Raw genomic sequence first — 13,475 nt, 5'->3', positions numbered from 1 at the left:
GGATGAGAGAAGTGTGAGTCATGAAACTCCAATAAATCACAACAAAACATACATACATTTCTTCAAAGCACTATGTATACAAGTTTATGTACGTGTAAGTGTGTATACATACGCATATATAACCTTGGTGTTAGTTATATACCCACTTATTTCTGTGATATTTTATAGTTTATAAGCTGTATTGGTGGCAATTTAAATTGAAATCTAATATATTTTCAGCTACTGATAACTTCTAGGAAAGCAAGCTTTATAATCACATATTTGTGTTAAGTTGTTATGTGGTTCTAAAGATGTCTTCACTTTGAAAAGAACAGCCACCAAGTCCTGGATGGCAGGATAAGAAATTTGAAAGGATTCAGACACCTCAATTACTGAAGTCTCCTTTTCTGTAGGTGCCATTAAGCTGTGTCACCTCTCCCAGTCTACGGAACACTGGGGCTTAGGGAGCGGGAACTGCCTTCCGAACACCACCCACCTTTTGTCCTGCAGACCCTTCCCCGAGTCATAACCTGGGACACTGGTGAAATCACAGAGCGTGACAGATTTTCACAGCCATCTCCACTTCGGAACCAAGAGCAACAACTGCACTAGTTAGTATCTCTGACTTGTGAATTTTCAGTCTCTAAGTTGCAATTCTCTATTTTAACTATTTTACTTAAAATTAATAATTACTTTTTACACAAATGTGTAAAAATAAGATTGCCTTTAAGTTTTGTTTTATGAAAAATACAATTTATTCTGTTCTAACATACGAATGTTAGAGTCACAAAAATTTTTTCTTTTGCCATGTTAAAATGCACTATTTTCACATTGCAAGTAAAAATAACTATGGAAGCAAGAGTTTTTTCCTACACTCAAGATTCATGACATAAAATATTTTCTGAATTGAGAGTGTTTCAACTGGGTGTGCCAAACACGTGACTGTCCATAGAGGCATAGAATTCAGTGCACCCACACCTAACTCTGAAATACAGTTCTGTAAGTTTGGGGAATATGCCAAGCTTTCCAACAGCAAGCAAGACTCAAATATCAGCCTGGAAAGCAGATCTGGCTAAGGAACTCCAGAAGTACGATGAGTGCCTTATATAAAACTGAAAATGACAGATTCCAAGGCATAAACCCCACACATTTCCAAGGTAATCAGACTAATGATTATGTCATTGATTGTCACTATTAGTTATATTTACTGTGGTGATTAATTTTATTGGTCAACTTGACTGTCCACAGGGTGCCCAGATTAAACATTTCTAGGTGTATCTGTGAGGTATTTCTGGATGAGATTACCATTTATATCACTGGACTTAATAATACAGATGGCCCTCCCCACAGTGGGTGGGCATCAGTCAATCTCTTGAGGGCCTTCATAGAACAAAGAATGGAGGAAAGAGAAATTCGCCCCCTTTTTCTTTCCTCACTGTTGAGCTGGGACATCTCATCTCATTTTGACTCAGGAAAAGATGGTGGTGAATTGAACTACCGACCTTCCTGGGTCTTCAGCTTGCAGATGGCAGATCATGGGACTGACACTGGTCTGTTTCTCTGGAGAACCCTGACTGATGCATTTACCTAACATTTACCTAATGGCAGCAGTGAACATAACATTCACTGGTAGATGGAGAAAGTAGAGATTCTGCTCCGCAAAGAAGGCAATTACCTCTCAGGAAAAAAACCTCTCAAATGTGCTTTTCTCAGCTGGTTATATAGAATTCAGATCTACTCCCTCCTATATCTTATGTTACAAATAGTAACAAAAGCATCTATAATCTAGTTAGAAAAAGAAATAGAGTTGGAAGATCTGGTTCAAATTCCAGCTTTGCTGCTTACTACATGTGGCCTTGGCAGGGCTCAGTTCCTTCTTCTGTGGAAATAAGTTAATAATACTTACCTCATATAATTGACATGTATTATATATAGTTAGGCATTCAAAGAGGTTTTAAAATTTCCTTTCATAAAAAATAAAATAAAATAAAATTTCCTTTCATTATCCCATAAATTATAAATATTAAATTCTTATCTTTCTGCTCAAGTTTCTACCTTATTTGATATTTATGACCTTCAAGAATAACTACTTTGAAGGACAGTGTTATGGACTGAATGCTTATGTCCCCCCCAAATTCATATGTTGAAGCTCTAATTTCCAATGCGACAGTATTAGGAGGTGGGGGTCTTTAGGAGGTGATTAGGTTTAGATGAGGTCGTGAAAGTGAGGCCCCCATGATGAGATTAGTGCCCTTATAGGAAGAGACCAGAGATACCGAGTTCCATCTCCACCTCTCTCCCTCCCTCCTCCTTTCCCCACTTCCCCTCTGTCTTCCATGAAGACCCAGGAAGAAGATGGCCAACCACAAGCCAAGAAGTGAACCCTCAAGCAGGAACTGAGTTGGCTGGCACCCAGATCATAGGAATTCACAGTCTCCACAACTTTAAGAAATCAACGTCTGATATTTAAACCACCCAATTTATGGTATTTTGTTACGGTAGTCTGAGCTGAATAAGACAGATAGCATCCACTCATTTGCATGTATATGTTCTTCTATCAAATTCAAAGAAATAAAACTCTTTTTATTGCTTTACATCCTTTCACCTGGTAAAAGATACTAATTGGCTTCTGCACTTAAAAGTGCAGAATATACTTTCTTTTGATCCATATGAAACAACTTGTGAAATATACAAGATATGGATTATTACCATCACTTTACAGGCAAAGAAACAAAGTACAGTCATAAGTTTGGAGATCACATCAGTGATAACAGAGGCCATTTCTGATCAATCCTAACTCAGACTTTGATAATTTCAGACTCTTCTGAGCCAAAACAACTTCATGTACCCGATTTTATCAATTCACTTTGTGAACAACACAAGACAAGGATTCAGGAAGATATTGGTTTAACCACAGGCATAATGTTTGCTCAGTATTATAGAGTAAAACTAAAGCTTACTCACCAAGATGTTTCATTCAAACCCCAGCATAAGACACACACATGGCCAAAGTTGGCTCTCGGGGGTGTTCTACCTGAGCAGCTATAAACAGATTTGGACCCACAGCATGCAGAGAGACAAGACAGACGGCTGTCACATTTTAATATGTTGGAGGTATTTTAAAATCCTATTGCTCCAACTGACTTTCTGTGCCTATAAGTCTTTCTTCCAAGGAGTTTTCAATTGGTATGTGAAACCAAAGGGTCAGAGTGCTTGAGTATGACACAAATGATCCCTAATCGAAATTACTCTAATACGTGCTTCCATTTCATTTCATAAAAACTGTTCTATCCAAATGTGGATATCCTCAAAGATACATTATCCAGAAGATTAATCCAGAATTCTATCCAGAATGCATTATTCAGAAGTATTATCTCTATGATATTATCTTTTAGAACCACATTTTTAGAAATTACTATAGAAATCTATTGTGTATTATTCTGAAGAGTCTAAGTGACAGAAAATCATTGATTTCTAGAAATAGTCAAATTGTCTGACTAGTGAATAAAGGTGGATAAACCAGATAGGTAATTCTGTTTCAGGTTAAAATACTAAATGTGGCTGTAAAATAAAGAGAATACCTTCTCACACAGCCTCTAAACACCGGCCCCTCAAAAGCATCCTGTTCTTTCCCACCTCAGCATCTTCGAATAATTGCTCCTACTTCTCAAAATCTTTTTACAGCATCTTGTCTTCACTCATAAAAGAGTAAAGCCTCACTTAAAAGAGGCCTTCCCTTGAAACCTTAATGCCAGAGTGGTCTAGCTCCATATCCATGTTTGTTTGTTTTTTTTAGAATAGTTATCACCATTAATTTTTGTTATTATTGCTTGTGTCTCTTTCTCTCAACCTGTGCTGTCCAGTATAGTAACCAATAGACAATTGTGGCACCTTAAATTTAAATTCAAATAAATTACAATTACATAAAATTACAGAAAAAATGAATTGGATTTCATCAAAATTAAGAACTCTGTTCCTTGAAAAACACTGTTAAAAGAATAAAATGACCAGCCACATAATGGGAGAAAATATTTGTAAGTCATATATATGATAAAGAACTTGAATCAGAATATATAAGTAACTTTCAAAACAATAATGTAAGAACTAAAAATCCAACTGAATTTGGGCAAAATAATGAATAGGAACTTCACTAAACATAACACATGGATGATAAGTAAGCACATAAAAAGATGCGCAACATCATTAGTCCTTAGGAAAATGCAAATCAAAACCACAGTGAAATACAATATTATTTCCTCTAAGACGGCTATAATCAAAAAGATAGTAAGTATGGGTGAAGATGTGGAGAAATTAGACTCTTATATACTGTTGGTGGGAATGTAAAACCACTTCAGAAAATATGACAGTTTCTTAAAAAGTTAAACTTACATCTAAAGTATGACCCAGCCATTCAACCCCAAAGTGTTTACGTTGGATGGACCAGCATAGGTCCATACAAAGACTTACATATGAATGTACACAGCAGCTTTATTTGTAGTAGCCAAAACCTGGAAAAAACCCGAATACTCAATTGTGGCCTCTCTACATGATGGAATACTACTCAGCAATGAAATGAACTACTGATCTATGCAAAAACATGATGAATCTTAAAATAATTATATTGAATTAAAGAAGCAAAAAAAATACATAGTATGATTCCATTTATATATAATTCTTGAAAATGCAAATTAATCTACAGTGACAGAAAACACACCAATGGTTGCCTAGGAAGGGGGAGCAAACCAAGGGATTAGCAAGGGACATAAACTTTGGGGGATGATAAATATATTCATTCTCTTGACTGTGGTGATGGTTTCAGAAGTATATACATGTGCCAAAACTTACAGATTTATATACTTCAAATATGTACAGTTTCCTGTATGTCAATTATACCTCAGTGAAGCTGTTAAATTTTTTTTGTTCCTCAGTTGTACAGCCACATGTCAAGTGTTCAATAGACACATGTAGCTAGCTAGTGGTTATCGAACAGGACATTGTAGATAAACAGCAGTAGTACTGGCACAGAAAGTTCTCATCAACAGCAATGCTCCAAACCAGGGGGTGAGCAAACTATACACCAGCGACCCACTGCCTGTTTTTCTAAACTCAGTTTTATTGGAACACAGTTATGCCCAGTCATTTACATACTGTCAATGGCTGCTTTATCGCCACGGTGGCAAAGTGGGTAGCAGCAACAGAGACCTTATGGTCTACAAACCTAAATTATCTACTATCTGGTCTTTTGAGAAAAGATTTGCTGATTCTGGTCTAAATCAAACACTCTGAACACGGGTTATACCTGTCCTGTTCACTGCTGTATAAGCTAGCTAGTGTTTATTGAGTCCCTAATATGTGCACTGTCCTAAGCACTGGAAAGACAGCCTTGAACAGTACAGATGAGGTCCCTATTCTCACGGTTTTCACCATCTGGTGAAGGGTTCAGGTAATGGAAGTAGAAGTAAATAAGAAACTAGGCAAGGATGAATGCTAAGATGAAAATAAAACAGAGGTATAGAGCATGACTGAGGGCAGCAACTTCCACTTACATAGTCAGGACAGGCCTCTGAGAGGGCCGGACATTTGAACAACATGAGAGTCAACACTACAAAGACCTGTGGCAGAAGCAGAGGGAAGAGCAAAGCCCAAGGCCTCAGACAAGGAATGATCTGGAGACCTGATGTGTGAAAAAGAAGGCCCATGTGGCTGGAGAATACACAACAATGTGGAAAAGGTAGATAAGACGGGAGAAATAGAGAAGGCTAAGCAAAGGAGTCAGAATTTTATGCTAAACATGATAGAAAGTTACTATAGGATTTTAAGCAAGTGAGCAATATGATCAACTTACATTTTTAAAGATCACTCTGGTGCTGCTAAGTGGAAACTGGGCCAGGGAAGAGCAAGAAAGGTGTTAGACAAGTTAGGGAGTTTCTGTAAAGGTACAAATGAGAGATGGTGGTAGTCTGGCCTGGGCTACAGTGGCAGCAGTAGATGAAGTGGAGAAATTCAAGATATGTTTTAAAGTAATAGTTGACTGGCCTTTCTGATGGTTGTGGTAGAGTAAGGAAATGAAGGAGTTGAAAATGAATCCCAGATTTTAGCTTGAACAAGTGGGACAACAGTATGAACCACAAATACGGGAGAAAGTACAAACAACAGAAGCTAATACTTATTGAGTGCTTATTATATGACAGTATTCACTCAATTTCACATTTAATATTCCCAACAATCTTAAATAGATAAGTATTACTGTTATGTTCATTTTAGAAATAGGAAACTGAAGGTTAAGGTCAGAAAGAGAGGACCAACACAGTGGAGACCTGAACCTGGGTCATCACACTCCAAATTTCACCACATTCTAGGAAACTGCCTTCTTAACAGTAATTTCTGGGAACATGAACTACATTCTGGATTAATAGTCCTCAGGATGACTAGCTTTAAAGATGTTTTGCTTTTTCTATTAAAGATCATCTTGTTTTCAAAGAATAAAAGAAGTAATTTTCATCTATATACTTTTCAAAGCACTTTCTGCAGCATTATCCCTTTGATTCCCATTTTACAAATGAGGAAACTGAAACAAGTCAAGTGATTTCCTCAAGATCATCAAGATAGTAATAGAATGAGAACTAAAAGCCAGATGAACTGACTCCACATATTGATCCGTCTTTAAAAATTTGGACCATTCAGAAAAATACATGTTTTACATCACTATCCAAAATACACATACATATATGAAATAGAGAAAAAGAAGTAATACAAAACTCTATTCACCATTACTAATTTGCTAGGATTTCTTTTTCTATTTAATTTTTTTATAATTTTGATTGTAACTGGCAATTTAAACAACACTGATCCACACCTTGGTAATTAACACTGCAACCACATAGCAGACTTTTTAAGAAATAAATCTCATGACTCACTAAATCTACCAAACACCAAGAAGGCAAGATGGAACATAAAGATCAGTCTGTTGAGTATTTGGGTTACATGAAGACTGGTGTCCATAAGAGTGTAAATGGCAATGATTCCATGAACTATACGTTGGAAGTATTTTTATTATGATTATTTTCTATTCCTAATATGGAGGTCTAAAATCAAAGCATGTGTGCTAATATTTAAAATAAGAGAGGTGCACTTTTATGGAAAAAAATATTAAAAGCAAAAGAGAAAAGTTCTTCAACATCATCTTTGACCCAAAGGTAGTAAAAAGCTGTAGAGTGTCCAGATTAGCAAACTCTATTTCCTTTGAAAAGAAGGAAAGAAAAAAAGAGAAAGACTGCTGGTAATGTGACAACCCATTAGGATGTATAATGAAGGACAGCATCTTAAGGACAATAGCTTAAGATGTGAGGCAACCGTTCATTTACTGGGCAAGTACTACTTGATAAATGATCCAATGCCCTCTGCCAGTATGCTTCATTTCCCTTAGTAAAGGAAGACAACTAACTTCCCAGGGATATAAATCTTTGATTTTTCCCAATTCCTTAAGTATACAAGAATTTAAAAAATGCTTTAAAGTCTGTGTCAATTACTTGGAACATGCATTTACCTTCCCAAATGTGGCGCTAGCCCGGTGAATTTTCACACGCGCACGCACGCGCACGCGCACACGCGCTATCCCTGCATCTCAGAAGGGAAAAAGCGCCACGGGCACAGCACAGCCTCAGTACATCGAAGGCTGGCCACCACTTCAGCCCATGCATCACCAGGTTCCCGGGCACTCCTAGGTGGCCCCGCGACATGGTCGACGTCCTGGGGAGCGCCCATGCCCTTCTATACTCTGGAGCACCACCTCACCTCCCAACTGACCTCTAGCCAACCCAGGATCCTGGTGTGCAGAGCCACGAAAGGCTGTGAGGTCCGGACCCCCCGAAGGCCCGCGCAGCCCCTCCAGGCTCTAATGATAAAAACGCGGTGCCTCCAGACATTCCTTAGGGAAACGTTCGGTGATCCCTCTAACCCCAGTTTATTTCCAGTGAAGTTGGAAGGGCACCACCAGGACACAGGGCAAAAAAGGGCCAAATAACCGAGGGTCTTGGGGGAAGGAGTGTAAGAGGAACCGACACGGCCAGAAACACCCAAATCCTGCCCGCAGACAGGGGGGCAGCAGAGGCCGGCGGCTGGCGGCCACGTGCACTTGCTCCGGGGACCCTTCCCAAGACGCCGGGCCCGGTGGGCATCAGCACGCCGCACGGCGGCCGTGTGCACCGGAAAGGAACGCTGCAAGTTGTCGCCCGCGTCGCCGCTCCCGGCTCTGACAGGGCACACGAGCGCCGCCCCACGCCCACGCCCACGCCCCGGCCCCTCTCCAGCCTCAACGCGACCCGGGGGCCAGGGGACCCCGCAGGGCGAAGGCCCCTGTGCCAGGCGCCCACGACCCTCCGCCGCAGCCCACGGGCCCCACCCGGCCCGGGTCCAGGCCGAACCAAACCTCCGTGCCCCTGCCGTGTGGACCGTTAGCATCCCAAGCACACCTGCGCGTGCGACCACCACCTCGGAGACCCGGGAGTCGTGGCGGAAGCGCCGCGCTGGGCGCAGGAACCTCCTCCCCGCCACCAAAAAACACCGCCGTGGAGCGGCCGCGCCTCAGCGTCCAGGTGAGAGGCTGAGCGCCGCCGCCCGCCCGCCAGCCTACCTTCCTCAGCGCGGGTTGCCGCGCCCTGGCCGACGCCGCGGCCCCTGACGACTCGGAGCTGACCCCGTCCGCAGGCGGTGAGCGCCCGGGAGACCTCGGGGGGGACCCAGGGGCCGAGCCCTCGGGGGAGGGGGGCCGGGTAAAGGCGAGGCCCCAGTGCCCGCCCGCGCGCCCCGACTGAAGGAGGGGCCCGGCCGCCGGTCCCGCGGCGGATGGAGACCGGGAGGCAGCCTGGGGGCCGCTCCGAGAGCGATCACGACTCTAGGCGCGAACCCCGGGGGTTTCAGGGTGACTTGGGAGACCGCGGCGCCGTGAGGGCGGGGAAGGCAGGAACGTCCCGAGACTCACGCAGCGGGCCGCGGCCTCGAGCGTTCAGTTCCCGAGGCGGCCGGCTGGTGCGCGGCGGTGGCAGCGCGGGGGGCGCGCGCTGGGAGTGGGGTGGCGGCGGGCGCAGGGCGCCGCTCAACGTCCTCACCTTCTTGGTGCCGGGGCCTCCCGCGATCCGAGACACGCCTGTCAGGGAAGAGGAGCGCCCCGGCTGCCCCCCTAGAGTCTCCTGCTGGGGGGACATCGCTTCCATGAAGAAGACTTTACCGCAAATCCCAGCCCAGGAGGAGGCTACGCGGTCATGTCCGCGGGACGGCGGCCGGAGGAGCGAGGACGCGCGGGCCCGAGGCGGCTGCCGCGCTCAGGCAGGGAGCCGGGCTCCGGGTGCGGGCAGCGCGCCTCCCGTCGGGGCCATGCACGGCTGCTGTGCTCGGCACCGCGGGCTGCAGGCGATTGCGGCTGCGACCGCTCGTCCGCGCCGCGGCCCGCCCCGCCTCGGGCCCGCCCCCTCCGCGCCGGGCGCCCCGCGCCGGGACCCGCCCCCGGCCGCCGTCCTCGGGCCGCGGCGCTCCCAGCGGCTGCCTCGGACTGCGGCGCCGGGAGCCAGGCGTCCTTCTCGGCTTGCAGAATTCTGTTAGGGTACAGGCGACCGACTGACCTTGCCAGCCCGCAACTCCGGGCAGGCCCAGCCCGCAGGAGCTCACCGGCCCGTGTCACTAAGGGGGTCTCTAGGGCACGGACGCGCGCCTCTCCCTCCGCCCAGCCCACGCGCACCCGACCCCATCCCTGCCTGCGCTGCGCCCGCGGGGGACGGCGCCGCGGCAGCGCGTGCGGCGGCGCAGTCGCGGCCACCTCAGCCCGAACCGAGGAGTTGCGGTGATTCCTGCCTCGCTTTCAGTGGACTGCAGAGGGGCCCCCCAACCCGGACTCCAACCCCACCGCCCCAGGCCCTAAGCTCCCCCTCCCGAGGCCTCGGGTTGGAGCGGCGCGTCGCAGGGTGCTGGGCTGTGCACATTGGGAAGCCCCCAGCATCGCCTGACCTCTTGAGCAACCCCGAACGTTAGGGTGTTCGGGTAGCCCTCATTGGCTTCTGCAGCCGCGGGTCAGCAGTCCCTGCACAATTTGCACCAGCGGTTTCCGCTGCCTGCGGCTGCAAAGACATGGGCATTCCAAACGTCAAAGCGCAATTAAGGAAAATGCAGGCGAGAGAGGACTCTGAAATTTGGCTTAGCCATTGAGAAGGCTACAATATGTGGAAGTGTTTATCAGATATCTGTGCCGAGAGCATAACTTCCTGACAGCCCAAATAGTGGCAAATTTTTTTTAAGGCCAGAGAATAATCGGAGGGAGGGGATTTGGAGCCAACCCCGGTCGAGCTGAGTGTTGCTGCACTTTGCAGGACCGACTGACTGGTGCGGATGATTCGGTAGGTGGCATTCTTCCCTTGAAGTCAGGACTACATAAAGGATGGATTAACGATTAAGGACACCACTCCATGATACCATGTTGTTGAAGGAGGTTTGTTTGTTTTGTGATTTTTTTTTTTTTAATTGCGGTTCCTGTAGGGTTGGGCTGTTATCAGGACAGGTTGTAGAAGAATAGGGCTCTGGCAGGCTTTGTTCCAAGCAGGAGATGCTATCCAAAGCAAACACACATTTACATACACCCCCCCCCCCAACACTGGCATTGTTTATTGTGGAAGTAATGGGGAGAAAATGTTCCAGCCCATTTTAAGCCTTGTCCACATCACATTGTTCAAAGACGACTTACATAGGCTGTAAAGAATCTTGATTTATATAATACATATATATGTCATTCTAATATATGTGTACGTATATGTGCACAGACGCAATTTTTAAGGAGTGGCTCTCTTTCTGCAGCTTAGACCCCTGTGTAGTGACAGGACTTCGCACCTACGGTAGTTTATCATGGATTTTACACTGCAGACAGCTTTGCAGTTCCTTTCATTCCATTCTGAACTCATGCTATTATGCTTCCTATAATGAAGGGACAATCCCAGTTTTCCTTACTCTGCTTCATTTTTTAAATTTCAATGATACTTATCTCCTTTTAATATTTCATGTAATTAACTTATCTTTAATTTTTATTATCTGTCTTCCAGCGGTCAGAAATCTTTTTGTTATTGTTTACTGTTGTATCTCAGGTGTCTAGAGCAGTGTCTGGCACAATAAATGTTTGTTGATTAAATGAATGAGTGAGACACAAAAAGGGTATGAGATCGATCCAGAAGGGCCAGGCCTGAGTTGTTATTTTAGGTATTATCAGGGGTTTTATCAGAAACACCTGTGTTATCAGGTGTTTCTTTTTGAGATAATATCTCATGCTCCATTCACATGTGGAAAACTCACTTTCACTTTAGAATTTGTAAGTGCTTTTATTTCAAGTTCCATTAGTTTTGATTTGCATAAAAAACCATCCCACTACTCTCCTATAAGGAGTTTTGTGGGAGGTCTCCCTTCCTAAAGAACATTGCTGTTTGCTCAGATTAATGTTATCAGGAGAGTAATGTAAAGAACACAAATAAGATGGTCACTCCCCAACTTAAACTCTTCCTTGGCTCCTATGTCTATGGAATAAATATCAAATGCTACAGTGTGATATACAAGGCTGTCTACAATTTGACACCTCACTCCTACTTCTTTGTGTTATCTCCTGCTCTACTTAACTCTAGCCCTGTTCTCCCTCACAGGGAACTATGTGCACTTCCAAGAATGCCTTGACCTCTCACATCTTCATGGCTTTGAACCTGCTACTCTTGTTGCCTAGGAAGTATTCCTTCTATATGTTCCAAGCCCTGTTGTTTTACATGTATTCATCTAGGGCCTGGCGCATAGCAAACACCTGATAAATATTTGTTGAGGAAAGAGATCTTCAAGGCTTATATCTATAATTACTTCAGGAAAATCTTTCTGACTTTCTCTTTACCCAGCTACCTCCACACACCAACCACACATACAAGGTTAAGTGCACCTTCTGTAATAGTAACGTAACATTTATTGAGTTACTTTATGCTAGGTACTAGTCTAAGCATTTTACCCATTTTAATTCACTTAAATCTTAATCTGTGAGCTATATTCCCTTACACCCCATTTTACAGATGGGAAAACCCAAGTCACAAGGATGTTAAATAACTTGTTCAAACAGCTGGTAAGTAGTGAAGCCAAACTTGGAACCTGGGAGTGTGCTCCAGAATCAGCGCTCTTCACCTCTCCTGTCCATACTGCCTCTCCTGTGTGCTTTCTTCTATAGCACACGGTACACTAAGCTGTTACCTACTGTTTTACTTGACTGTAAGCTCCTTGAAATCAAAGGTCGTGTTTTGTCTTCTCTTTTTTTTGTGCCAAGCACAGAGTTACACGCTCAAGGATTCTTTTTTTCAGTGACCTAGCTTTGAGTGAATGAGTGAAGTAGTAAAAATAACCGTTTTCTGGATGCCTGGGTGGCTCAGTCGGTTAAGCATCTGCCTTCAGCTCAGGTCATGATCTCAGGGTCCTGGGATCGAGTCCCACATCTGGCTCCCTGCTCAGGGGGGAGCCTGCTTCTCCCTCTGCCTGCTACTTCCCCTGCTTGTGCTCTCTCTCTGACAAATAAATAAAATCTTAAAAAAAATCACCATTTTCATTCTCTGTACAGTTTAAGGAAGATGCTCTGATGTGGGAGAAATAATCATGGACTAGTCCTGTCATTCCTTAGACAGTGAAAGCATTTTCTCTGTACTGGCAATATTACGATGTAGAAAGTGTGATGCCAGAGAACGATAGCGATGACAAGGCAATTGAGGGAGTGTGATGACCATGTCTGACACAAGCAGGATGCATCCAGGATATTTTGAAACAAACTGTAAAGCAAAGTACTAAGAATAGCATAGTTTAGCAGCTGGGAAACACCAATAGCAGAACTTTAACAGGAACTAGTCTAAGAATGAAACCAAAATGTTTGGCCAACCATTAGATTGAGTGACAGTGAATAAATTTAACCATGAAAGGGGATGTCTGCACAACTCTTTCATCCAATGTATATTTATTGTGTGTGTGCTATGTACCAGACACTGTGCCAGGCACTTGGAATATAGTCAAGTTGAGTCCACAAGCATCATCCTTGTAAGCCCCAAAATGCACACAAAAATCACTGGCAGTGCTATCTGAATATTCTAGAGTAGAGATTCTGAACTAATGGGCCACAGAGTGCATTCAGGCGTGTTTTTCAACCTACATGCTTTTTTCTTTTCCAAACTTGTTGCCACCTTAAAAATCAAGATATTTCATGTAGAAATCTGGGCTACATTTCTCTAAGGCAACAACAGAGAAAACTGAGTTGTAGCTGTGTTATTACGTTTAATGCTCAACTGTGTGTTACTACGTTTAATGCTCATGGTTGTCACAATCACCACTGTCTCTAGTGCTGGGCAGCTACTAACACCTGAGGTAGCGGAAGATGAAATACTGGCAAGAGAGCTAATGAGGCCAGAGAAGAATGACAAATACCAAGTGTGTGTGTGTGTGTGTGTGTGTTTGAT

At 44.2% G+C, this 13,475-nt stretch overlaps 1 protein-coding gene across 1 annotated transcript in view; it reads right to left on the bottom strand.

The window, feature by feature from the left end:
• ARHGAP20 (Rho GTPase activating protein 20) overlaps window positions 1-9,269 on the bottom strand; it is a 139,169-nt gene extending 129,900 nt beyond the window's left edge. Inside the window, exon 1 of the mRNA XM_028105722.2 lies at window positions 9,087-9,269. Within this exon, the coding sequence (XP_027961523.1) occupies window positions 9,087-9,191 (105 nt within the window). The 5' untranslated portion in view covers window positions 9,192-9,269. The remainder of the gene's footprint in view (window positions 1-9,086) is intronic.
• Window positions 9,270-13,475: the final 4,206 nt, after the last annotated feature.

This window comes from Eumetopias jubatus, unplaced genomic scaffold (assembly GCF_037043125.1).
Source record: "Eumetopias jubatus isolate StellerSeaLion01/CBP00866 unplaced genomic scaffold, mEumJub1_p1.0 scaffold_13, whole genome shotgun sequence".
Taxonomy (NCBI): domain Eukaryota; kingdom Metazoa; phylum Chordata; class Mammalia; order Carnivora; family Otariidae; genus Eumetopias; species Eumetopias jubatus.
The sequence above is the reverse complement of the archived record's forward strand: the minus strand, read 5'-3'. Positions and strand labels throughout refer to the sequence as shown.